We start from the raw sequence: 26,017 nt of genomic DNA, 5'->3' as shown, positions 1-26,017 counted from the left end.
AACATCCATTGATAAAAATCAATCCGCGTATGTAACTAGCTAACACTTTAATTAGGGGAGCACACTGTAAGTGCAATGTAATTGGGAAAATGTGTATATCCTGCAGTAAATATGTGTATGTTTTTGTTATGGAAAAAGGGTAGCCCAGGTTTACAGTAACAGTGCAGGCCAGAAGCAACTGTCATTATGACCTCCATTACTGGAACCAGGTGACAGGAGGTATATACCCTACCTGACTCTAGTGACACAACAACACCCACACATATAATTGTAAGGCCAAACACAACACACTGTTCACACATTATAAGTCTGACAGAGTTCCTCAGAATGACAATACACTATCACCTTTCAGCCTATCATTGGTCCTGGATAAGGTTATGTGGTGTTATTTTTGCCTTTCTCTGGAAAGTTGTGACACCAGAGATAAAAGGTGGGGGATTTACAGTAAAAAAAAAGTGAACTGATTTAATATTCTATTCCAGCTAATCTGTAAAATACACTGGAACACCAACATTAATTTGCATTAATTAATTAAAAACATGAATTCTTCTTTTTAAATAGGCAGCCAATTGGTTTTCAGCACTTTTATTTCCATGACTAATCAAAACATGTTTTCTCATGGCTCTCTCTTGTCCCTCCGCAGCAGACATATGGGGAGCAATATGTTTGGAACATCGAATCGCAATAAAAATCACAGTATCGAATTGCAATACATATAGAATTGTGAGAATCAGCGAGAATCGCAATCAGCGAGAATCGTATCGGCACCTAAGTATCTTGATAATATCGTGAGGTTCCTGGCAATTCCCAGCATTAACACTTACACATTGTTGATGTTCCTTCTCACACTACAGCACTAAAACAACAAGAATGCCTGGGGTCAATATGATGATAGCTCCATTTACTGTATTGGAATAACATTGTTTGCATAAACCTTTGTTTGTCATCACCTCCAGTTTCTCCTTACCTTCAGTAACAGAGACTGTTTCAGATGTGCAAATTGTTCAGACTCGTGTCACTATTAATTTGTTTAAAATGAATGGGACAAACTTAACCAGCGCTGGCCATATGCACAGTGGCTATCTGCAGTACATTCATGGATGACTCTCTCAAAGCAACATTTGAATATCAGCCAACCATGACACATCAGTGGGTGTGAAATGAGTGATGCTCCAAGGAAATGTAAAGAATGGAAATTTGCATGCGGGAGAGATTATCTGACCATCTCTGATTACTCATAATGCAAAAGGCATACACATATTCATTGTACTAGAGATTCAAAAACACACACACACACACACACACACACACACACACACACACACACACACACACACACACACACACACACACACACACACACACACACACACACACACACACACACACACACACACACACACACACACACCAGAACTTGAATCCTTCATTCCAACTACATGCCCAATACTGCGGACACACTCACACTACGAGCATGACACAGGCGGCTGGTGGTACGTTAATTGGGGAGGACGGGCTCATTGTAATTGCTAGAACAGAATAATTGGAATGGTATCAAACACATCAAAGAGTTTGAGTTTGATACCATTCCATTCACTCCATCCCAGCCATTATTATGAGCAGTCTTCCTCTCACCAGCCTCCTGTGGTGCATGAACTCCTACTGAAATGCTACGCTTCATTGAAAAACTGAGAACTGAGGAGAGCCTCGGAGCCACACTGACCTTGTGATCTACAGTAATACACACAGACACACACACACACACACACACACACACACACACACACACACACACACACACACACACACACACACACACACACACACACACACACACACACACACACACACACACACACACACAAACAAACATTAACACACCATTATGAATGTAAATCAGTGAGGTAAAGGCAATAACAGGGGCTCATCACTCTCTCCTCTCCCTCTTACGCAGGTCTACTCAAACTGACAACAGTGATTGTTGCGTAACCATTGTGTGAACAAACACACACTCACAGACCACCCACACAGACACACACACAACGTATACACGCTCACTGACCTGCGAACATGAGCTCGGACACGTCTGGTTTGACGTGCAGACAGGTGAACAGAGGGAGAGGACACTGGCCCTCGTTCACCTTCTCCTGCAACTCACTCAGCTTTGTGTCCATCCTCTGATGAAAACAGAGAAACACTGGGAGTTATAGTCAGTTTAGTCTCATCCTCTTGAAGACAGAGAAAGAGAGAGATGGGTGAAATAATGCAGTAACAACAAAAACAGGTGTGTGCGGTTCTCCTCTCACCGCGGGGATGAGTGTCTCTCCGATGAGCATGCCGAAGATGTCAGTGAAGGTGACGGGCTGTCCGTTGGCCTTCTTGCTCCACAGAGACTGGATGTAGTTGGTGATGTGCTGGGGCAGCAGCAGTCTCAGAGGGTTACTGCTCACTCTCTTCATCAGCTCCGCGTTGATCTCCTTAGGACCCTTAGAGGGGAACTCTGGGTGAGAGAACAGGGTCGACATGTACCTGCGGGAGAGACGGAGATAAGGAGGGAGGGAGAGGGAAAGACATAGTGAGGGAGGAAGGGAGGCATGAGAACACACAGGCAGACCTCAATGGTCCACATACAGTCCTCCATCTAAAAACGGGTTACATTTTGGTGCAGAGGTAGATGGGTAGATACTGTAGGAGAAAAGAGGAGTGGGAGGGAGGGAGGGAGAGAGAGAGAGCATGGTATAAACAGATGAATAGTTGACTGACCAGGTGGATCCAGAGAGGCCAGCAATGTAGGTGGCACAGTCCAGGACCCCAGACTCATACAGGCCCTTCATAACCCCAGAGAAGCCCACCATGGCCCTGAAGCCTCCCCCTGAACCCACTATGGCGATCACCGGCACCTGCACAGACACAGACAATGACAGCCACAGACAGGAAGAGATTGGAAAGGATTCGGATCCCTGTCAGAACATGACTCCTTGAGATTCATAGCAGCTCAACTGTCAGTAAGCCCTACTTCCTGATGTTACTTCCGTCAGTCAGTCAGTCTACAGTAGGTGACTGTTGTTGCCTCACTCTACTTGCTGTAGTTCCTGGGCCTCTTTCCGCCTCTGCACTGACTTCTCTGAACTAGAACCACAGTCATTTCCGTAAACAATTACAACAAATATTATAACCCACTCTGACACAACAACTGCACTTCACTGAGTTGTGAAATGTTCTAGTATTTACTAGCCTCAATGGGAATGCGGTGTGGCAGCTCAGAAGTTCTGCAACAACACTTTTAATGTGTTGTGGGTTATTATCTCATTATGGCTGGTAGCTTCCGGATCATCCGAGAACACAGGCAGGCAGTGAGAGGTGTCGGATAGAGGCTACAACCAGGAGAACAGGGCCAAATGTCAGCTGCCTCTGAACCAGCCTTCAGAGCTTTCGGTGTGAGAGGAAATTAGGGCCTATAAAATTATCACGTTTGAATACTAAGAGACCTGTGGATGGGATGTACGTGTTCTTGCTAATAAAAAGTGGTGTTATTGGCTAATATTGTCTCGTCTATGAACTTGACCACTATGCTCAGCAATACTGCATAGTAAACCCCATTTCCATGGCAATAAATGCTTTATTTAGCTCATGTCTATTATATTGCCCGTTCATTTTGAAATGTTTACCATTCTATGACCCATTGACCCTGCAATGCATCCCAATACATGATGTTTCACATGTAAAACACTGCATTTGACTATAAGTCAGAAACTGATTCAAAAAAGAACACTGTGGTTGGCAGTAGGCCGCTTTGCAAGCCTGGGCCCACAGTACTCAGGTATGCCCACCTCCTGAGGAGTGCTGGGGAGGAAGCGGGGCTTTTCCATGTCCAGCAGCTTCTTGATGCCCAGCATCACCCTCTCTCTGCGGGCCTGTCTGAATAGTTTCTCCTTGTCACACAGGGTCAGGCTGAACCGCAGGTCCAGGTTCGTACTGCATGGGGACACAGAGACAAGATACGGTTATAACCCTGCATATGGCCATCATAAGCAAGACAAAATGTTTATCAAATAAATAGGTCCCACTTTATTTGGATAGTCTGGATTTTCATACTATGAATAAACTATTTGTTGATAAGCAACTGCTTGCAAAGGTTACAATTAGAGTAAGAATAACCCTAACCGTAACTAGGGTTAGAGTTTGTAGATAGTTGAAATGTTACTGATAGTATGTAGAGCATCTACAGACTATCCAAATAAAGTGTTACCAATAAATATGTCATATTTGACATCAATTTAGATTGTTAGAGTGCTCAGTTGAATGTGTCCCACTAGCAAAAGCCTGTTTGTGGGGTCAGTGAGTTTAGGATGTGTGTTGTTGAGTGAAATGAAGTAAGATTAGTCTAGAAGACCTACAATAATAAGCATAAACAAAAGCAGACAAAACATATTCACACGTATGTCATTACATTTCAACAACTGCTTTAAAACATCACGTTTTCCCATATGGGAAACAGACAGACATCTCTGTATTCTCTTTAGTAGACCTGTTAGTCAGCCATGATGACTGATTTTATGTTCTGTAGGTTAGCCAGCCATGACTGAAGTTAACAGATGTTATTAGATCTGGTTCCAAGTTGGTCTGGTCTGAGATAGACCTCCAGAGACAAACACACCCAAGACCTCCCACCTCTGCATTACTGAGACTACAATCATGCCAAGCATGTCCTCCCCTTTACCTAAAACAACAGTCTGGTTAGAGCATTGAGCCGGTAACCGAAAGGTCGCTGGTTTGAATACCCGTGCCGACAAGGTGAAAAATCTGTCTATGGGCCCTTGAACAAGGCATTTAACCCCGATTTGCTGCAGGGGCGCTTTAGTACTATCGCTGACCCTGTAAAACAGCACATTCCAGTGTTGGAACATTTTTGGGGGTCTTTTTTTTGCAACAGTCCAGTAAATCTAAGCCCTGTGTTGACTGAAAACAGTTACAGTTGTTAAAAAAGGAATAGAAATAAATATGGTGGCTCCCATTGCCCTGGAATAAGTGGTGTTCATTGATCTCTCTCTTAAACAAACTACACTTTGGCCCAAACAATCTATTTAGCGCAAAATTGAAAAACAATTCAACTGGGAAATGAAATGGCACCCCCAGCCTCCAATATTTAACAATAATGGCTTGCGATCTGGAGGATGGCCTTTCACATCGCCTCAATGGTCCAAATGTGGTATCCGTACCCTTTGCGATACTATGGATAGTAATGGTTTGAGGATATTCCAAGATCTGAAAGAAGCATTTATTTATATTACCAGGTAACAATTTTTTTCTTTATCTCCAACTTAGGTCAGCTGTGCTGGTTTATGGGGTTCCATGGGAAACCCAGCTGTCGATTCATCCAATGATGGAATTTGGAAACGAAAGGACTAATCTCGGTAATATTTCAACAACTTTTGGAAAGCTCGCCCTCAAAAAAGTATGGCCCAAAGATCTAAATGTAACTGAATCATCCTTTAACTAGACCAGAATATGGAATAATTACGATGAAAATGTGTGAAGAGGGGGGCTAGGAGGGATGGGAAACATGGTTTCCGGTAGGGGAGGGAGAATGCAGGCAGGTGGATGGGGACTGAGGGGGTTGGGGGGAATGGGTTTGGGAGGGGGAGCATTTTTTGTTTATTATCCCTTCATACAGAATATGACTTAAAAACTGCTGATGCTGTTCTTTGTCTTTTGTATGCACTTCTCAGATTTCTTTGTTTGAGTGGTAGCACCTGTAAACTCATTCTGGAAATGGACAACCTAAATAAAAAGATGGTCATCATCATCAAAAAAAAAATGAAAAAAATGTTAAGAGTTTTGTACTAAAACACAATGGTGTGGGTTACATAGCTTGAGGTGAATTCCTGTGCTTTAATTAAGCTGACCCCAGTACAAGTAGCTGCTGCTTCTGCAAAAGCTAAATGGGGATCCAAATAAATAAACAGACAGACAGACGAGGAGAGGAGTGTTAATGGAAGTACACGTACCAGACCTCCAGGGCCATCTCTAAGTACACATTGGTTGCCTGTCAAAACAACACAAAGACGCTATGGTTATCGTAGAAGAAGAAAACATTGATTAATCTGTCAACAGCCTGGGATAAAACTAAACAAAAAGGGAATCTGTCAACAGCAAAACACCCTGGGATACAGTACAACATCCACAAGGAGAGGGGATGAGAAACACTGTAGGAGGATGAGGGTAATGAGAGTAGAGAAGGGGAGAGAGATGCAGGTGGGTAAGCTACAGTAAGGAAGAGGAAGAGTGGATGAAGAGGGATAGATAGAGGGTGAGAGAATAGAAAGGAGAGGGATATTCAGTGAGAGGTAGGAGGAGAAGAGAGGAAAACCTCACTGCCATAGATGAGTCAACATCACTCAACAGACAATTATATTTGTGTGAGCTAATGTCTTTCAGGCACACTCTTTCCTTCGGAATACTCTACAGAAAGACAGTGAAAGTATAGAGGTCTTACTTTGCCGATGAGGAAAGGCACTGTCTCTGTGTGGCCAGTTTTCAACATCTTGGAGATGTTGTACGATGCAGTCCCAAGCTTCTCGTCTATCACGTAATTGGCGTCCATTAATGTTATCTGATTGAGTACAGCACCAACCAACAAGCTTAAGGCTTCCACATCTTGACCTGACTGGGAGTTCAGTTGATTTGACTTAAATTAAACTGTGCAGAACTGAGTTGAACTGACACGGTTCCATCTCTCACCTCTAGAACATTATCCTGGTTTGGGTCCAGTATGAAGACAAAGGTCTCATTCCATTCTGGGTGGATGTCGTTGTCTATGTGCCTCGTTCGTTTCCTGCTCTCAGGGGTGGTGGGAATGAACAGCTCCACATAGGGGTCAGGAGTGTCCACTGCAGACACAAACACACGAATGCATGCGTTACATACAGTACATACATTTACATAGAAATAGAGAAAGTGATACAAACATACTGTACATATATTTTTGATAAACACATAACATAGATAAACACAACTACAGTATTGTTATTACATAGCTATAAGAGCAAGTTAATATGAAGTGTTTGAATATTCTGGCAGGTCTTGAGTATTTGGAATAATTACATTTCACGACACAATATAAATTATTTGCTTTTACATACAGAAATGACAACTCCCTGTGCTATGCTTTTATGTTGGAGAACTTGTGATCATTAACATGTGAACTAGGAGCATGTGGAATAACAGGTGTTGTCAGACTCACACAGGTCACCCAGTGCTCCCTTAGTGACATTCTTAGCGCGCACCACTGTCACTCTGAACTTGTGAGAGAACTGCTGCTCCACCTGCACACAAACATCAACAGAAACATAGCCTGTGAGCAAGGACACACATGCACAGATCTATCACACTTGAACTCCAACAACTGCCTAGAGCTACTTAGGGACCGGGTGTACAATATAAACTGTGCTTTTTTGTCTAAACCTAGGCTTAGATACAATCGTGTGATACAAGAGGTGTCAAGGTGAGGTGTGAGTCCTATCCCTTTTCTTTAAGATTATCAGAGCTCGCTTACCCCAACTAAGGGGCAGCCGCTGGTCTTTTTTGTTGTCTTGTTATTGTTTTGCAGTCATTTGTGAACATAAGGTATGATGATGCCATTTTGTCTTATCACTATTCCTCTTGTAGTGCATCTGTAGATCTGCTAGTCTTCACCGCAGTGTAACAGCGATGAGTGAGGAGTGAGCAGCAGGCACAGACTTTCACTGGGAACATGACTGCCATGGTGGGGCTACAGTGCAGTGGCATGTCAAGCCAGTTGGGCGCCTTCTTAATTTAAAAATGGTTTTTATTTGTGTTTTCTTCTATTGAAATAGAAAGTCGCAAATGAGAAGAGCAGACAGCTAGGTAGAGTAATACATATATGAAGGTGGAGGCAGGGTTTTGAACCCATGCCCCACAAGGGACAATGTGTGGTCTTGAGTCAGCAGCACTACCACTAGACCAGACTCCAGCACCAGCAGGGTGTCTTCTTTATCCTACCATGATATATAGTATGTCTAGAGCTTCAATGACGAGAAACATGCAGTGCTGCCCACGAATGTGCTGATAGAGTGAGACAGAAAACAGATAGAGGTTTTCAACTGAAGTTATACTGCTGTTTATTTCCTCAACAGGGTCGGAGCTTACACACAAGCCAATGCAGTGTGTTCCCCCTGCCATAGACTTTGAATGCAAGTGGACATGTGTGGACTTACAATAATGTACTGGTAGGGGTCAATGGAAGACATTGTTGGCTGGTTGGTGTTACCCTCTTGTCCAGTCTCTAGTGTCCTTGAACTCAGGAAGATCCTCCAGTGATACTGGGTACCATCTACAGACGCTGGGGACACACAGAGCATCATAATGTAAGGCAGGGGTACTCAACTACTATTTGTCGTCTACGACTTAGGAAACATGTTGCTATATAAAACGTACATTAAATGAGACTAAGAATTTGAATTAATTTGAACTTATTTCAAATGTAAACATGTGCAACATTGCATCAACATTACTGAAGAACAAAAGTGGTTCCACTATGAACCAACCATCCTTGAATATTATTATTTCCATTTTTATAAAATAAAGTGTATGTTTTCTGGAGAACAAAGGAGAGTTGAACAAAAATAATAGTCTAAATGCAACGAATGTCACTGCGGGCCATGCGATATTCATATATAAGTCACTCTGGGCTCAATCAACCCATCTGAAGATCAATTTAGCTTCTTCTGAAAACTTTGTCACATTTGTGACCGAGAAGTGGTTTTGGATGAGCAACAGCAGTTCTCTTCCAACAGTGAAGTCATCAAAGCATGCCTTGAAGTTATCCACGAGCTTCTAAATGAAATGAACATGGTTGAGAACATCTTCATCTCCCTGCATTTGCACCAGAAGTCTCAACACATCTCAACATCAACTATTCAGAGGAGACTGCGTGAATTAGGCCTTCATGGTCGAATCGCTGCAAAGAAACCACTACTAAAGGACACAAATAAGAAGAAGAGACTTGCTTGGGCCAAGAAACCCGAGCAATGGACATTAGACCGGTGGAAATCTGTCCTTTGGTCTGATGAGTCCACATATGAGATTTTTGGTTCCGACTGCCGTGTCTTTGTGAGACGCAGAGTAGGTGAACGGATGATCTCCGCATGTGTGGTTCCCACTGTGAAGCATGGAGGAGGAGGTGAGATGGTGTAGGGGTGCTTTGCTGGTGACACTATCAGTGATTTATTTAGAATTCAAGGCACATTTAAACAGCATGGCTACTACAGCATTCTGCAGTGATACACCATCCCATCTGGTTTGCGCTGGGACTATCATTTGTTTTTCAACAGGATAATGACCCAACACACCTTCAGGCTGTGTAAGGATTATTTGACTAAGAAGGAGAGTGATGAAGTGCTGCATCAGATGACCTGGCCTCCACAATCACCCGACCTCAACCCAATTGAAATGGTTTGGGATGAGTTGGACCGCAGAGTAAAGGAAAAGCAGCCAACAAGTGCACAGCATATGTGGGAACTCCTTCAAGACTGTTGGAAAATCATTCCAGGTGAAGCTGGTTGAGAGAATGAAAAGTGTGCAAAAGCTGTCATCAAGGCAACGGGTGGCTACTTTGAAGCATCTCAAAATTAAAATATATTTTATTTTGTTTAACACTTTTTTTGTTACTACATGATTCCATGTGTTATTTTAAAGTTTTGATGTCGTCACTATTATTCTCCTATGTAGAAAATAGTACAAAATAAAGAAAAACCCTTGAATGAGTAGGTGTGTCCAAACTTTTGACTGGTACTGCAAATCTTCTTCTCGTGTGTGTGCTTCTAAATTTGTTAAGCCCAACAGCTCCTCACAGAATTCCTCTTTGTTTCGTTTTAAAATCTGACAAACACAAGAAGCTGGGCATTATCAGTGTTATTTGTTGATTCACCCAGAACTAATGAACTGCATGGTGCATACTGAATGGCCTCATCAAGTTCTCATTTGCAACTGCGACCTGGCCAAGATAAAGCAAAGCAGTGTGACACAGACAACAACACAAAGTTACACATGGAGTAAACAAACAACCCAATAACACAATAAACAAGTCAATGACACAGTAGAAAAAATAAAGTCTATATACAGTGTGTGCAAAAGGCATAAGGAGGTAGGCAATAAATAGGCCATAGGAGCGAATAATTACAATTTAGCAGATTAACACTGGAGTGATGAATGAGCAGATGATGATGTGCAAGTAGAGATAGTGGTGTGCAAAAGAGCAGAAAAGTAAATAAAATAAAAACAGTATGGGGATGAGGTAGGTAGATTGGGTGGGCTATTTAGAGATGGACTATGTACAGCTGCAGCGATCGGTTAGCTGCTCAGATAGTTGATGTTTAAAGTTGGTGAGGGAAATGAAAGTCTCCAACTTCAGCGATTTTTGCAATTCGTTCCAGTCACAGGCAGCAGAGAACTGGAAGGAAAGGCAGCCAAATGAGGTGTTGGCTTTTGGGATGATCAGTGAGATATACCTGCTGGAACGTGTGCTACGGGTGGGTGTTGTTATCGTGACCAGTGAACTGAGAAAAGGCAGAGCTTTACCTAGCATAGACTTATAGATGACCTGGAGCCAGTGGGTCTGGCGACGAATATGTAGCGAGGGCCAGCCGACTAGAGCATACAGGTCGCAGTGGTGGGTGGTATAAGGTGATTTGGTAACAAAACGGATGGCACTGTATCCAGTTTGCTGAGTAGAGTATTGGAAGCCATTTTGTAGATGACATCGCCTAAGTCGAGGATCGGTAGGATAGTCAGTTTTACTAGGGTAAGTTTGGCGGCGTGAGTGAAGGAGGCTTTTTTGCGAAATAGAAAGCCGATTCTAGATTTGATTGGGTTGCAACAATGGCGGCGGATAGTTTTAGAAAGAGAGGGTCCAGATTGTCTAGCCCAGCTGATTTGTACGGGTCCAGGTTTTGCAACTCTTTCAGACGATCTGCTGTCTGGATTTGGGTGAAGGAGAAGCTGGGGAGGCTTGGGCGAGTAGCTGCTAGTTGCGGCAGAATGAATAAATACTATTCCATCCACTCAACTTTGAATATACGGTTTTCAGAGTCAACCCCCTTTTTTTGAACAAGGCATATTAACAAAGATACTGGTAACTAAGCTCCTTCTATCTGTGATATTTAGTTGAACTGCGGTCAAATCTTTCTGTTTCTTTCTGCCTGCTTGTCCCAAAGTTCAACAGAGGATATTTGGATTAATGTGATTGGGTAAGACGCGGCCTCTTGTATTTGCATATAACCACGCGATTGGATTAGATGGGCACTAGTAGCGGTGGGCGTTGCTTCGAGAGAGAGCGAGAACGAGAGGTTGCTGAGTTAAAGATGTCACAGCCGGGTATAAAAAAAAAAAAAGATGTCTAAAAAATAATGTATTCACTTTTATATAACAAAATGCGACCCGGATTGACCCTTCTGATTCCGGAACTCTGACCGCGGTCCGCAAGTTGAGTTTGGCTGATGTAAGGGATGGTGTGGTAGCATCGAGACTGGTGACGCACAGAGAATCATCATGTAAGGCAGGATTCAAACTTTTTCTGCGGGGACCCATTGTTTTCACAATAATTTCTTGCGACCCCACCCCAAATCTAATGACACAACATTAGAGTCGGTAAATTTATATTTTTACATCAACAAATAACCAAAAAATCTCTCATCAAAGTAAAAAGAAAACAGTAAATAAATGTACTCAATAAAATTGTACATTTCAAATGATCTTTCTCAAAAGAAATTGCATATTGTTCCATACAATAATCTGTACTCATACATTTTTGTAAAGAAAAAAAAAATGCTTGTATTTACTTTTACTTTGGTGACCCCACTGCAGTTCCACCGAAACCCCGACTTAGAATACCACTGATGTAAGGGATGGTGTGGTAGCATCTACAGACTGGCAGTTAGTGAAAAAATTGATTTGTGCTGGTGTGTGAAACGGTTTATTTTTACTTAACCTTTATTTAACTAGGCAAGTCAGTTAAGAACAAATTCTTATTTACAATGACGGCCTACACCGGCCAAAGCTGGGCCAATTGTGCACCGCCCTATGGGACTCCCAATCACAGCCGGTTGTGGGACCTCACGATATGCCTCTAGCACTGAGATGCAGTGCCTTAGACCGCTGCGCTATTCGGGAGCCGGTCAGGTTTACTGCAACAGTGATGATGCAAATACTAAAATAATGCCTTGAAATAACTGTGTAACTGGTTAGCAACTACTGTAGTGAGTGTAGGACCGGGGAGAGAGGAAGTGTGCTAAAGCCACAGGACTGAGATAAGCCTGTGTGTGTGTGTGTGTGTGTGTGTGTGTGTGTGTGTGTGTGTGTGTGTGTGTGTGTGTGTGTGTGTGTGTGTGAGAGAGAGAGAGAGAGAGAGAGAGAGTGGCCTATGTGACGCAACGAAGGAAAATATGCTACCACAGTCTAATAATGTTGTGTGTGTGTTACCGCGCGTGTGTGTCTCACAAGCTCAGTGTGGCTAAAAGGCTTTCCTCAGTTCTCACTTGTTCAATAAAGCGTAGCATTTCTGTGAGCAGTTCATGCACGTATTCTGGGTGTGTGTGTTCGCAGTGCTGGTCACGTAGTTTGAATGGATGGTCCAAGTTTTGAATGAGCTTGTTCGGGTCTGCGACGTGGTGACCTGCATATGCACCATATTTCTGAACGATCCACAAAGCAATAAGAGCTGAGTAGATTGGACAGGAACACAGACACAGCAGGGCCTGACGCTCTGCCACTACTGAGTGGTCGTCTGGTACTTTCGCTGCCAGGGACATTAAAGAAAGCAGTGCCAATGTGCTTAATAACTACCGGCATCATTATTGGATTAATGGAATGGAATAACAATAATAGTTGATCACATTTAAATGACAATATCATGACTGCATTTCTATGTTCCTAAGCACTAAGCCATGGTCAGAGAATGTAGACTATTTCTCTCTATTTTAACATCATATTCCAAACTCCTTTCACAGACATACCAGTAACTAACATGCAGTAATATGCCATGTTGGAACACTTGTGTTATTATGTTAAGGTATCACTCTGCTCATAGAGAGCGGCGGGACACAATAGCATTTAATGAACCTAAATGCCGTGACTTTGATCGAAATGAAAGTCAACAACAAAAATGAAGATAAAATTATAACATTTTACATGGCCAGTAGGGCAGAGAATTACCAGGGACCTCAAGTTACGATATTATCACGACAATTTGCTGCCGATACGATATGTATTGCGATTCTCCCGATTCTATATTTATTGCGATTCGATGTTCCAAACCTATTGCTCACCGTATGTCTGCCACAGAGGGAAAAGAGAGAGCCTTGAGAAAACAAGTTTTGATCAGTCATGGAAATAAGAGCTGAAAACAAATTGCTTCCCTATGTAAAAAGAAGATGGACAACAAGCTATGAAGGAAAAGTACTGGAGTTTTGGTGGAGGTACAGCCAACTAGCTAGATATTGTCAAAAAAATAATATCCTGATATGTAACTGCATCGAGCTTCAACTTTCAAATCATTTCCTAGGAGTTTTCCAGACCTCACTACAACTCAAACTCTGGTTACGGCCCTGAACTTAACATGCAGTCCACAGAGATACTGTCTTCTAGCACTCATTGCTAGATTAGCCATGTCCCACTGGGCACACCACGTAATTTCAAAGTGGACATTTTGTGGACATATTTGGATGAGACGTTGATCAACGAGATTGTTCACCCACTGAAAAAAGAGCCAGAAGTTTGTTGAATTCCCTATGTGTTATCACTATACTTCAAACATATAAAAGCACAACCAATGGAAAAGCAATGCCTGATTTTGGGTTTCGCCATCTAAATGCGTTATCACTGCGCTTTCAATCACTTCAAAGCACAACAAAGTTCAAAATGGGAATACAATGTCAGATATTTTGTATTTAAAAAACAACTTCATTTGTTATCACTGTGCATCATTAAATTGCACTACCAAATTACAAGGACTGCAGTTGAGATTACATTAGAAGTACACAGTGCAAGTGATCAATGCTGGTCAAGATTCTGCACAGATTATTATAGCAATTGTGAAGATCTACACAGACCTGCGACCTTTGCACGCTATCTTGAACATGCACGCGTTCTATGATTACATAAGAAGCCATTTATAGTTACAGTAGGCTAACCTCAAAATGTGGCCATGGATGTGTTACTCAATTTAACACAACTGACTTAGTCTGGCTTTAATTCCAGTTTGTCTACGAATGAATCATTTATATGTTGGATTCACATTTCCATCTCAACGGGGGAGACATTTCACCACTATGACCTATTTATTGCCTTACCTCCCTAATCTTACTACATTTGCATACACTGTACATAGATTTTTCTATTGTGTTATTGACCGTACATTTGTTTATCCCATGTGTAACTCTGTGTTGTTGTTTTGTCGCACTGTTTGCTTTATCCTGGCCAGGTCGCAGTTGTAAATGAGAACTTGTTCTCCTCTCAGGAGCTTACACTCCCTCTTTGGCGCTCTGGTTATTCCAAAAGGAAGGCGCTTGAGTGATAAAAGTTGTCAGTTTTCTGCAGCTGGGTTCAAGAAGTATTTGCCCAAAAACACTAGACGTGTTGAGTGTGGAGAACACTCTCACCCCGGATAACTTTGGTGCTATATCCTCCAAGGTGGGTAAGATGAACCCCTCCCGTTTCACTGCTTTGTTGAGTCATTTTAGGTCCATGCATGTTCTCATTGTGACAATTCTTCTTCATCACCAGCACCATGGGAGCACACCAATCAGTAGGCTCGGTGACTTCCTCAATGATGTAACTTCTTTCTATTCTGTCAAATTCTTCCACCGCTTTTGGAACGAGTGGAAAAGGAATTCTGAGTGGCGAAGTCAGAGAATAGGGGACTGCATCCGGCCTAAATCAATCTTAACTGCTTCACAGTTCAGTAACACATCTGTGTTGATCTCGTCTCCTCTGAGGACCAAACCCATCTGACATGCAACAGTTTTGCTCAGTAGGTTATTTGTATATGGTCACAAAGATCCAGAATTTGTACTTTTATTATGTTTTGCTCGGTTGTGGTTTGGAATTTTCCTTATACGCAATCAATCTGCCACCTGGGCTGCAGAAGTCTAGTTCAGTGTTGACCAGCTGAGGGCACTGTGGCAAACTCTATTACTTGCTCTAAGACATCATTGTAATATCTGTGTCAATTTTACATGTGTGCCATTCACTGGGAGCTCAACATGAATCATCAGAATCGGACTGCCTTGTAACTGACCGTAAAAGAATGTCCTTCACTTTTCCTCTTCATTTTCTTCAGTCATTTCTTCAACCATTTTTGTTTTGCATGCAATCTCTTAAAGTGCCACATTTTGTTACACTACCAGCATCTTTTATTGCGAGCAGGACAATTTTTACTATCATCATGGCTGCGGTTACAACGTGAGCAATTTCCCTATTTTGACTCTTTGCTTTTAACTTTTTGCCCTGGCCCCCTGTATTCTTTTTAGAATGTTTGTAACGCTGTGGTTTGTGTCTCACCTCGTCAACTTCATTATGGGCTCCGGCGCACATGGCTGTGTGTTGCTTCTTTATCTGCTCTGACTGGCGTGCAATTTCAATCGCCTTCTCCAGTGTCAGACTCCAGTTGTAGCTTTTGTGAAACATCACTGTCCATAATGCCAATCACAATCCTGTCCCTTATTTGTTAGTCCTTTGTAATGCCAAACTCGCAGTGTTCAGCTAGCTCATATAGATTCCTCACAAACTATAAAACAGCCTTTCCCCCTTTTTAATCTGCTTAAGGCCCGCATGGACTGTGTGATTTTAGATGTGATTTTAAAATGTCCACGTTGTTGGCAAATTCTTAAGTTGGAAACAACCTTTGGACGTCTTGGCCAGGGGCGGATTGGACCATTTTTGTTGGGTGAGCTGGTAAAAATTAAGACCTACAAAAACATCTTGTTTTTATAAAGTACCAGTCAAAGGTTTGGACACACCTACTCATTTAAGTTTTTTAAAACTATTTTCTACATTATAGAATAATATTGAATACATCAAACCTATGAAATAACACATATGGAATCATGTAGTAACCAAAAAAGTGTTAAACAAATACAAATATATTTTATACTTGAGATTCTTCAAAGCAGCCACCCTTTGCCTTGATGACATCTTTGCACACTCTTGGCATTCTCTCGACCAGCTTCACCTGGAATACTTTTCCAACAGTCTTGAAGGAGTTCCCACATATGCTGAGCACTTGTTGGCTGCTTTTCTTTCGTTCTGCAGTCCAACTCATCCCAAATCATCACAACCGGGTTACGGTCAGGTGATTGTGGAGGCCAGGTCATCTGATGCAGCACTCCATCACTCTCCTTCTTGGTCAAATAGCCCTTACACAGCCTAGAGGTGTGTTTTGGGTCATTGTCCTGTTGAAAAACAAATTATAGTCCCACTAAGCGCAAACCTGATGGGATGGCGTATCGCTGCAGAATGCTGAGGTAGCCATGCTGGTTAAGTGTACATTGACTTCTAAATAAATTACCCACAGTGTCACCAGCAAAGCACCCACACACCATCACACCTCCTCCATGCTTCACGGTGGGAACCACACATGCGGAGATCATCCGTTCACCTACTCTGCGTCTCACAAAGACACAGTGGTTGGAACCAAAAATCTCATATTTGGACTCATTAGATCAAAGGACAGATTTCCACCGGTCTAATGTCCATTGCTCGTGTTTCTTGGCCCAAGCAAGTCTTTTCTTCTTATTGCTGTTCTTTAGTAGTGGTTTCTCTGCAGCAATCCAACCATGAAGGCCTGATTCACGCAGTCTCCTCTGAACAGTTGATGTTGAGAGGTGTCTGTTACTTGAACTCTGCCTGGTGCAAGCTTAGGTGTAGTTAATTGCTGATTTTTGAGGCTGGTAACTGTAATGAACTTATCCTCTGCAGCAGAGGTAACTTCCTTTCCTGTGTTGAGGTCCTCATGAGAGCCAGTTTCATCATAGCACTTGAAGAAACTTTCAAAGTTCTTGAAATGTTCCGCATTGACTGACAATCATGTGTTAAAGTAATGACGGACTGTCGTATCTCTTTGCTTATTTGAGCTGTTCTTGCCATAATATGGACTTGGTATTTTACTAAATAGGGCTATCTTCTGTATACCACCCCTACCTTGTCACAACACAACTGACACATTAAACAACTGACGCATCAAACGCATTAACCTTTTCATATGCGAGTTCCAAATATCTCTAACGGTCGCCCCAGCGAGAGTTGTTTTATGCACGAGATGTCAGAATGCACTCACTGTTCCCAAATGTGATTATTACACAACAGGACAGTTAACCCGCGCTGCCAGCTAACTATCTATAGGCTATGTTTCAACTTGTCAATTTCAAATTACAAGTTAAATTTTCAAGCAACAGTTTGAATTGAGGTGTATTCCACCTCCTCATTAATTCAATTTAGCGTTACAGAAAATGTATGTTTGAGCCTTTACTGAGCCGGATAAACTTCTCTTTTTGAGGAGAGCCCACCTCACTTCACTCATGTTTGTCACGCCCTGGCCTTAGTATTCTTTGTTTTCTTTATGTTTTTTAGTTAGGTCAGGGTGTGACATGGGGAATGTATGTGTTTTTGTAGTGTCTAGTGTAGTTGTCTAGTTATGTCTATGGCTGCCTAGATTGGTTCTCAATTAGAGGCAGCTGTGGTTCATTGTCTCTGATTGAGAGCCATATTTAAGGCAGTCATAGGCATTGGGGTTTTGTGGGTAATTGTCTTGTGTCTATGTTGCATGTTTGCACTTAGTCTTTGATAGCTTCATGTTTGTTGTTTTGTTTCGTTGTCCTTCTTCTAATAAAGAGAAGATGTATTTTCCACACGCTGCGCCTTGGTCCTCTCTCTCTCCCATTGACGATCGTGACAATGTTTGCATATATTTGTGCGCTCGCTTTGCCTTCCTTGTTGTTTTCCTTACACATAATAACTTTGGACATGTTTGCGTTCCTATCAAAGTAAGTTCCTTATTTTCTGTATATCGTGTTGTCATTTCTACTGTAGGCGCATACTGTATGTATGTATGTAGTATAATGTATTTACAAGTACTGATGACAAATAAAGCATTCCGATTCTAAAACCATGACATAATTTTCTGGAATTTTCCAAGCTGTTTAAAGACACAGTCAACCTAGTGTATGTAAACTTCTGACACACTGGAATTGTGATACAGTGAATTACAAGTGAAATAATAATGTTAACCAGCCACGTCACGGACACCAACATCTTGCTTCCGGACAAGTTAAACACCTTCTTCGCTCTCTTTGAGGATAACACAGTGCCAAAGACGAGGACCGCTACCAAGGACTGTGGGCTCTCCTTCTCCGTGGCCGACGGGAGTAAGACATTTAAGTGTGTTAACCCTCGCAAGGCTGCCGGCCCAGACGGAATCCCGAGCCACATCCTCAGAGCATGCGCAGACCAGCTGGCTGGAGTGTTTACAGACATATTCAATCTCTCCCTATCCCAGTCTACTGTCCCCACATGCTTCAAGATGTCCACTATTGTTCGTGTACCCAAGAAAGCAAAGGTAACTGAACCGTAGCCCCGTAGCACTCACTTCTGTCATCATGAAGTGCTTTGAGAGACTAGTCAAGGATCATATCACCTCTACCTTACCTCACACCCGAGAACCACTTCAATTTGCTTACGGCCCCAATAGATCCACAGACGATGCAATCGCCTGCACACTGCCCTATTCCATCTGGACAATAGGAATACCTATGTTAGAATGGTGTTCATTGACTATAGCTCAGCATTTAACACCATAGTACCCTACAAGCTCATAATTAAGCTTGAGGCCCTGGATCTGAATCCCGCCCTGTGCAACTGGTCCAGAACTTTCTGACGGGCCATCCCCAGGTGGTGAAGGTAGGAAAAAACACCTCCACTTTGCTGATACTCAACACAGGGGCCCCCACAGAGGGTGGTGCAGACCAACGCATCACCGGGGGCAAACTACCTGCCCTCCAGGACACCTACAGCCACAGGAAGGCCAAAAAGATCATTAAGGACAACAACCACCACTGCCTGTTCACCCCGCTATCATCCAGAAGGCGAGGTCAGTACAAGTGCATCAAAGCTGGGACAGAGAGACAGCTTCTATCTCAAGGCCATCAAATACTGTTAAATAGCCATCACTAGCACATTAGAGGCTGCTGCCCTATCTACATAGACTTGGAATCCCTAGCCACTTAATAACGGAACACTAGTCACTTTAATAATGTTTCCATATTTTGAATTACTCATCTCAAATGTATATGCTGTATTCTATCCTATCGTACTGTATCTTAGTCTATGCCGTTCTGACATTGCTACCCAAATATTTATATATTCTTAATTCCATTCCTTTACTTTAGATTTGTGTGTATTGTTGTGAAATGTTTAGATATTACTGTTAGATATTACTGCACTGTTAGAGCTAGAAACACAAGCATTTCGGTTCACCCGCAATAACATCTACTAAACACCTGTATGTGACAAATAACATTTGATTTGATGGTTGAAAAACACTGTACTACCAATGTTAAGTGCCAGCAATACTGCCTGTGTATAAGTAGGGTGTGTAGGGTTAGGGTGTAGACTATGTGTGGGGATGGGGTGTGTGTGTATAGCTGGTGGCCTGCTTGGGGTGGGGTGGGGTGGGGGGGGGGGGGTGTGAGTTAGCGCCACGTGCAGTGATGTAGGCTTGTGTGGATAAAACGGAAGGGACAAATTCTTGTCCCAGTTCGGCCCTGGTCTTTGGCTTGTTCACTGTGACAAGGTCTAGGTCTGCCCCTTAAGTATCACTACGTGTGGTCGTAGGCTCCAACAAAGTTCTGTCAGTGTCAAAAATGTAGCCTTTATCATGTAGTGTGGCTGGTGTTATGAGCCGATCCCAGTGACTGACCAATAGGAACACTGATTATGCAGTCAGATTAATATAATAGTTTGATTTAAAACGTTTACATGCTTTGCAAGATTAATGATTTCCTAATCATCCTGTTTACATGTCATTTCTGAAATCAGGCTACCTGATGGGTTTTTGATAAATGAATAAAAACGTCAATCAAAATAAACATTCTACCACTGCGACCATGTTCGTTTTGGGAATCCTATTTGATTCTTAGTTTGGACTTATAAAGTTTGTATGCGAAACTATTTCTAAGATGGATGCTGGTGCTGGCACATGTGCAGATCAAACACAATGCTGCAGCTGACGTAGCCTCGCAAGCCAATTGCAGAATGTACAATTTACTTCAGTTTGTCATCACAATCAGGCCAGGTTGATATCAAGATTTTAATTTTGTAAATCCAGGCTACACGACTTTCAAAATCCTAACATTGTTGAGCCTCTCACATTAAACAATTCCTCACATTAAACAACTCCTGTAGTTTTGTGTCTTGCCAACGTAGGGGTGCGCACACTAAATTATGTGGCCGAGACGGGGTCACACACTACAAGATTCTTCACTTGGCCGTGAGGATTCTCGATACCACGCAGTTAACCTAATAAGGATGAGTTATGGCTCAAAGCAGGCTCCAAAAAACGTTTTGGGTCAGACATTCACGCATGCCATGTACACAGGTGAAATATCGAGCCAATACATTTTGAATTGAATAACACTGTATTAGGGATGACCATGGAGGCAATGAGAAACACTGAGATAGTGTGCAAACAAGTAGGGGTTTTATTCTCCAAATTTTCTAAAATACAAATGACTACATGAGGGGAAAAAAATTCATTGTGCTTTAAAATAGACAAAACTGAACTGAAATGAAAAAACAGACTGTCCTATAAAATCTCAACTTAAAAAAAGAACTGACATCTAAGGTACAGGAACAAAACGTACATAAATCATAATTCAACTGACAAGAAAGGGGTTGACACAGAGAATACACTACATGACCAAAAGTATGTGGACAACTGCAGTGACTTGCTTCCATTCAGCCATAAGAGCATTAGTGAGGTCGGGCACTGATGTTGGGCGATTAGGCCTTGCTCGCAGACGGCATTCCAATTCATCCCAAAGGTGTTCGATGTGGTTGAGGTCACGGCTCTGTGCAGGCCAGTTAAGTTCTTCCACATTGATCTTGACAAAACTATTTCTGTATGGACCTCGGTTTGTGCACAGGAGCATTGTCATGCTGAAACAGGAAAGCGCCTACCACAAACTCTTGCCTCATAGTTGGAAGCACAGAATTGTCTAGAATGTCATTGTAGGCTGTAGTGTTAAGATGTCCCTTCATTGGAACTAAAGGGCCTAGCCCAAACCATGAAAAACAGCCTCAGAACATTATTCCTCCTCCAACTTTACAGTTGGCACTATGCATTCGGGCAGATAGTGTTTGCCTGGCATCCGCCAAACCCAGATTTATCTGTCGGACTGCCAGATGGTGAAGCGTGATTCATCACTCTAGAGAACGCGTTTCCACTGCTCCAGAGTCTAATGGAGGTGAGCTTTACGCCGATGCTTGGCATTGCGCATGGTGATCTTAGGCTTGTGTGTGGCTGCTCGGCCATGGAAACCCATTTCATGAAGCTCCTGACGAACAGTTTGTGTGCTGACGTTTCAACCGAGGACAGATGATTTTTACGAGCTACGCGCTTCTGCGGTTCCGTTCTGTGAGCATGTGTGACCTACCACTTCGCAGCTTAGCCGGTTGCTCCTAGACGTTTCCACTTCACAATAACAGCACTTACAGTTGACCGGGGCAGCCCACCATTGCCCCCCAGCAAAATCAAATGTTTTAACCACACTATGTTGAGGTAAAAATGTGATTATAATGCTTGTATAGATGTCAACCCCAATACATGTTCATGTCATCAATCAATTGCATTACAGTTAAAAACTACTTGGACTACCACCACCAATTTTTGTATGCTATCTATGCTACAAGCGTATACGAATGGCAGTTAGCATTTTTCCTGAAAAGTGTCTTCTAAATGTTACCCAGTGAAAAAAAGCCAAATATGTCCAAATCGGATTTTCCACTTTGTGGGCCTGTTACAAATCATAATGGATTTGACAAATATCCACTTTTTTGGACAGATTTGTTGAATGTGCGCCAATCCATGTGCACCAGTCGCATCTATTCCGTTTACCTTCCCGATCTCTTTCCAGGAGTTCAAACACATTTTTGTGTCTTTGAAATTCCTACGAGGTATCATAAATATGTTTTTGATTTGTGAACTTTTGTCAAAGTTCTCCATGTTTGTTGTCTAGCAAGTTGTCAAGGAAGTGAGATGCAGCAATGGTCGTGGCAGCATCATGTGGCAGGGACTGGGAGACTAGTCAGGATCGAGGGAAAGATGAACAGATCCTTGATGAAAACCTGTTCCATAGCGCTCAGGACCTCAGACTGGGGCGAAGGTTCACCTTCCAACAGGACAACGACTCTAAGCACACAGCCAAGGCAACGCAGGAGTGGCTTTGGAACAAGTCTCTGAATGTCCTTAAGTGACCTAGCCAGAGCCTGGACTTGAACCCAATTGAACATCTCTGGAGAGATCTGAAAATAGCTATGCAGCGACGCTCCCCATCCAACCTGACAGAGCTTGAGAGGATCTGCAGAGAAGAATGGGGACAAACCCCAAATACAGGTGTGCCAAGCTTGTAGCGTCATACCCAAGAAGACTTGAGGCTGTAAACGCTGCAAAATGTGCTGCAACAAAGTATAAAGTAAAGGGTCTGAATACTTACGTAAATGTGAGATTTCTGTCATTGTTTTTATACATTTGCTAACATTAAAAAAAAAAATACGTTTTTGCTTTGTCATTATGGGATATCGATGAGGAAAAAATGCAATTTAATCCATTTTAGAATAAGGTTGTAACAAAACAAAATGTGAAAAAAGTCAAGGGGTCTGAATACTTTCCGTATGAACTGTATATACACTGCTCAAAAAAATTAAGTGAACACTTAAACACAATGTAACTCCAAGTCAATCACACTTCTGTGAAATCAAACTGTCCACTTAGGAAGCAACACTGATTGACAATACATTTCACATGCTGTTGTGCAAATGGAATAGACAAAAGGTGGAAATTATTGGCAATTACCAAGACACCCCCAATAAAGGAGTTATTCTGCAGGTGGTGACCACAGACCACCTCTCAGTTCCTATGCTTCCTGGCTGATGTTTTGGTCACTTTTGAATGCTGGCGGTGCTCTCACTCTAATGGTAGCATGAGATGGAGTCTACAACCCACACAAGTGGCTCAGGTAGTGCAGCTCATCCAGGATGGCACATCAATGCGAGCTGTGGCAAGAAGGTTTGCTGTGTCTGTCAGCGTAGTGTCCAGAGCATGGAGGCGCTATCAGGAGACAGGCCAGTACATCAGGAGACGTGGAGGAGGCCGTAGGAGGGCAACAACCCAGCAGCAGGACCGCTACCTCCGCCTTTGAGCAGGAGGAGCACTGCCAGAGCCCTGCAAAATGACCTCCAGCAGGCCACAAATGTGCATGTGTCTGCTCAAACGGTCAGAAACAGACTCCATGAGGGTGGTATGAGGGCCAGACGTCCACAGGTGGGGGTTGTGCTTACAGCCCAACACCGTGCAGGACGTTTGGCATTTGCCAGAGAACACCAAGATTGGCAAATTCGCCACTGGCGCCCTGTGCTCTTCACAGATGAAAGCAGGTTCACACTGAGCACATGAGCACATATGACAGACGTGACAGAGTCTGGAGACGCCGTGGAGAACGTTCTGCTGCCTGCAACATCCTCCAGCATGACCGGTTTGGCGGTGGGTCAGTCATGGTGTGGGGTGGCATTTCTTTGTGGGGCCGCACAGCCCTCCATGTGCTCGCCAGAGGTAGCCTGCCTGCCATTAGGTACCGAGATGAGATCCTCAGAGCCCTTGTGAGACCATATGCTGACACATGCACATTTGTGGCCTGCTGGAAGTCATTTTGCAGGGCTCTGGCAGTGCTCCTCCTAATCCTCCTTGCACAAAGGCGGAGGTAGCGGTCCTGCTGCTGGGTTGTTGCCCTCCTACGGCCTCCTCCACGTCTCCTGATGTACTGGCCTGTCTCCTGATAGCGCCTCCATGCTCTGGACACTACGCTGACAGACACAGCAAACCTTCTTGCCACAGCTCGCATTGATGTGCCATCCTGGATGAGCTGCACTACCTGAGCCACTTGTGTGGGTTGTAGACTCCGTCTCATGCTACCACTAGAGTGAGAGCACCGCCAGCATTCAAAAGTGACCAAAACATCAGCCAGGAAGCATAGGAATCTGAGAAGTGGTCTGTGGTCACCACCTGCAGAATCACTCCTTTATTGGGGGTGTCTTGCTAATTGCCTATAATTTCCACCTTTTGTCTATTCCATTTGTACAACAGCATGTGAAATTTGTCAATCAGTGTTGCTTCCTAAGTGGACAGTTTGATTTCACAGAAGTGTGATTGACTTGGAGTTACATTGTGTTGTTTAAGTGTTCCCTTTATTTTTTTGAGCAGTGTATAATATTTGATGAAATGCGTTTTTAAAAAGGCAATTAACACATGTTCCCCATGTGTGGAAAATGTAAACATGCTTCTGCTCAAGTGTAGTCTATGCCACATTGCAAAAGGTATTATGCCTTTATTATAAAAGGGATTTTTCTTCAATAGTACATTCCCACACATCGAATTGCATCGTGGTGCACGGATTTGCATCTTTGTGCACGGATTTGTTTACATTAAATTATAATTTGCCAAAAAAACCCAGGGCCTATGATTTCTTAACCAGGCCCTGTTCAGGGCATTCAAGCAATGCATTCCGCCAAGACTTGTTTACAATCTAGTCCGGTTGCGGTCACAACTAGACCTCGTTTCAAATTTATCAAGAAATAGTAGTATTTGTATGCCTAGCAATCAACCAATGTACTATGTTTAAAGCACACTGTTACACGTCTCATTCCCAAATGACAGCTACAATAAGCCCCGTATGATGAACGCCATGTGAACGAGATGCTTGTAGAATCATGACTCTTTAGAGAGTTTTCAGTTCATCGTTCACGGGTAGAGGTACTGCATGCTCTGGGCATTAGACACAAATGAACGAAATGAGTCGAAAGATTTGTTCTTTTGACTGAATGAGTCGAAAAGATCCGAGACAGTAAAAAGAGCCTAACTTTTCATCACTAGTAGCCTACTCATCGCTAGGTTAGTCATGTTAGCCGAATCTGCTAGATTGGAATCATCCGGTTAAGGTTGCTGTGCATAATCAATCCCAGAATGATCAGACATCACTATTTGCCAAATATCTTCAGTGGTTGATCATTTTATGAATCGCATACATGTCATTCAAAAGGAGAGTGTATCATTCCTTGCCGATTTGTAGAAAATTAACAAAATAAAGTTAAGGTATTTCAAGTTATGATCGAATTGGCTAACAATGGAATGAAATCGTGGTCTAATAAGGCACATATATTATCTTTGACTTGCCAATTCCATAAAGATCACGAAGTCAATACAATTGAAACACCACTGCGCACAGCAATATTGCAAAGGGCAACGTGTCAAAATGGTTAAATAGGCTATGTCCTACATAATAGGCCTAATGTGTTTGTATTGTAACAAACATGCAACATAGAGGAATGCCAGTTATTTTCCCACTTACCTTGAGAACAGTATCAGCTCATAAATCCTGGAAAATATGTCATCCTATGCAGACGTATGTATACGAGGAGCAGGAGGTGCTAAAATAACACCGACTCAAGAAAAACGTACTCACCCCTGTAGCGCAACTCAACTTCCAGCTTTAATAATTTAGGAAGTCAGAACTTTTGGGGGGACAAATCGAAACCTGAAATGTGGCGCATGGGTTGTATTATAGAAATTGTTATAGGCTAGCCTAATGTTACTTATCTAACCACAAATGCGTCCCATGGGAGTAGGCGAGATAAATTGCAGAGTAACCCCGATAGAGAAGTAACCTGCAGATATTTT

General features: G+C 42.7%; 1 protein-coding gene across 2 annotated transcripts in view; it reads right to left on the bottom strand.

Annotated features, from left to right (window-relative positions):
• LOC139577563 (cytosolic phospholipase A2-like) overlaps positions 1-26,017 on the bottom strand; it is a 52,831-nt gene extending 26,814 nt beyond the window's left edge. The window contains exons 1-10 of one of the 2 annotated variants that reach the window (XM_071404655.1): positions 25,803-26,017; positions 8,238-8,362; positions 7,244-7,325; positions 6,742-6,890; positions 6,497-6,613; positions 6,009-6,046; positions 3,831-3,975; positions 2,764-2,900; positions 2,307-2,529; positions 2,063-2,177 (exon numbers count right to left, since the gene is read on the bottom strand). In XM_071404655.1, coding sequence (XP_071260756.1) covers positions 2,063-2,177; positions 2,307-2,529; positions 2,764-2,900; positions 3,831-3,975; positions 6,009-6,046; positions 6,497-6,613; positions 6,742-6,890; positions 7,244-7,325; positions 8,238-8,270 — 1,039 coding nt within the window. In that variant the 5' untranslated portion in view covers positions 8,271-8,362; positions 25,803-26,017. Of the gene's footprint in view, positions 1-2,062; positions 2,178-2,306; positions 2,530-2,763; positions 2,901-3,830; positions 3,976-6,008; positions 6,047-6,496; positions 6,614-6,741; positions 6,891-7,243; positions 7,326-8,237; positions 8,363-25,688 lie in introns of both variants that reach the window. The other variant, XM_071404654.1, reaches the window with a different exon arrangement.

Source organism: Salvelinus alpinus, chromosome 6 (genome assembly GCF_045679555.1).
Source record: "Salvelinus alpinus chromosome 6, SLU_Salpinus.1, whole genome shotgun sequence".
In the NCBI taxonomy this organism is placed as follows: Eukaryota; Metazoa; Chordata; class Actinopteri; order Salmoniformes; family Salmonidae; genus Salvelinus; species Salvelinus alpinus.
The sequence above is the reverse complement of the archived record's forward strand: the minus strand, read 5'-3'. Positions and strand labels throughout refer to the sequence as shown.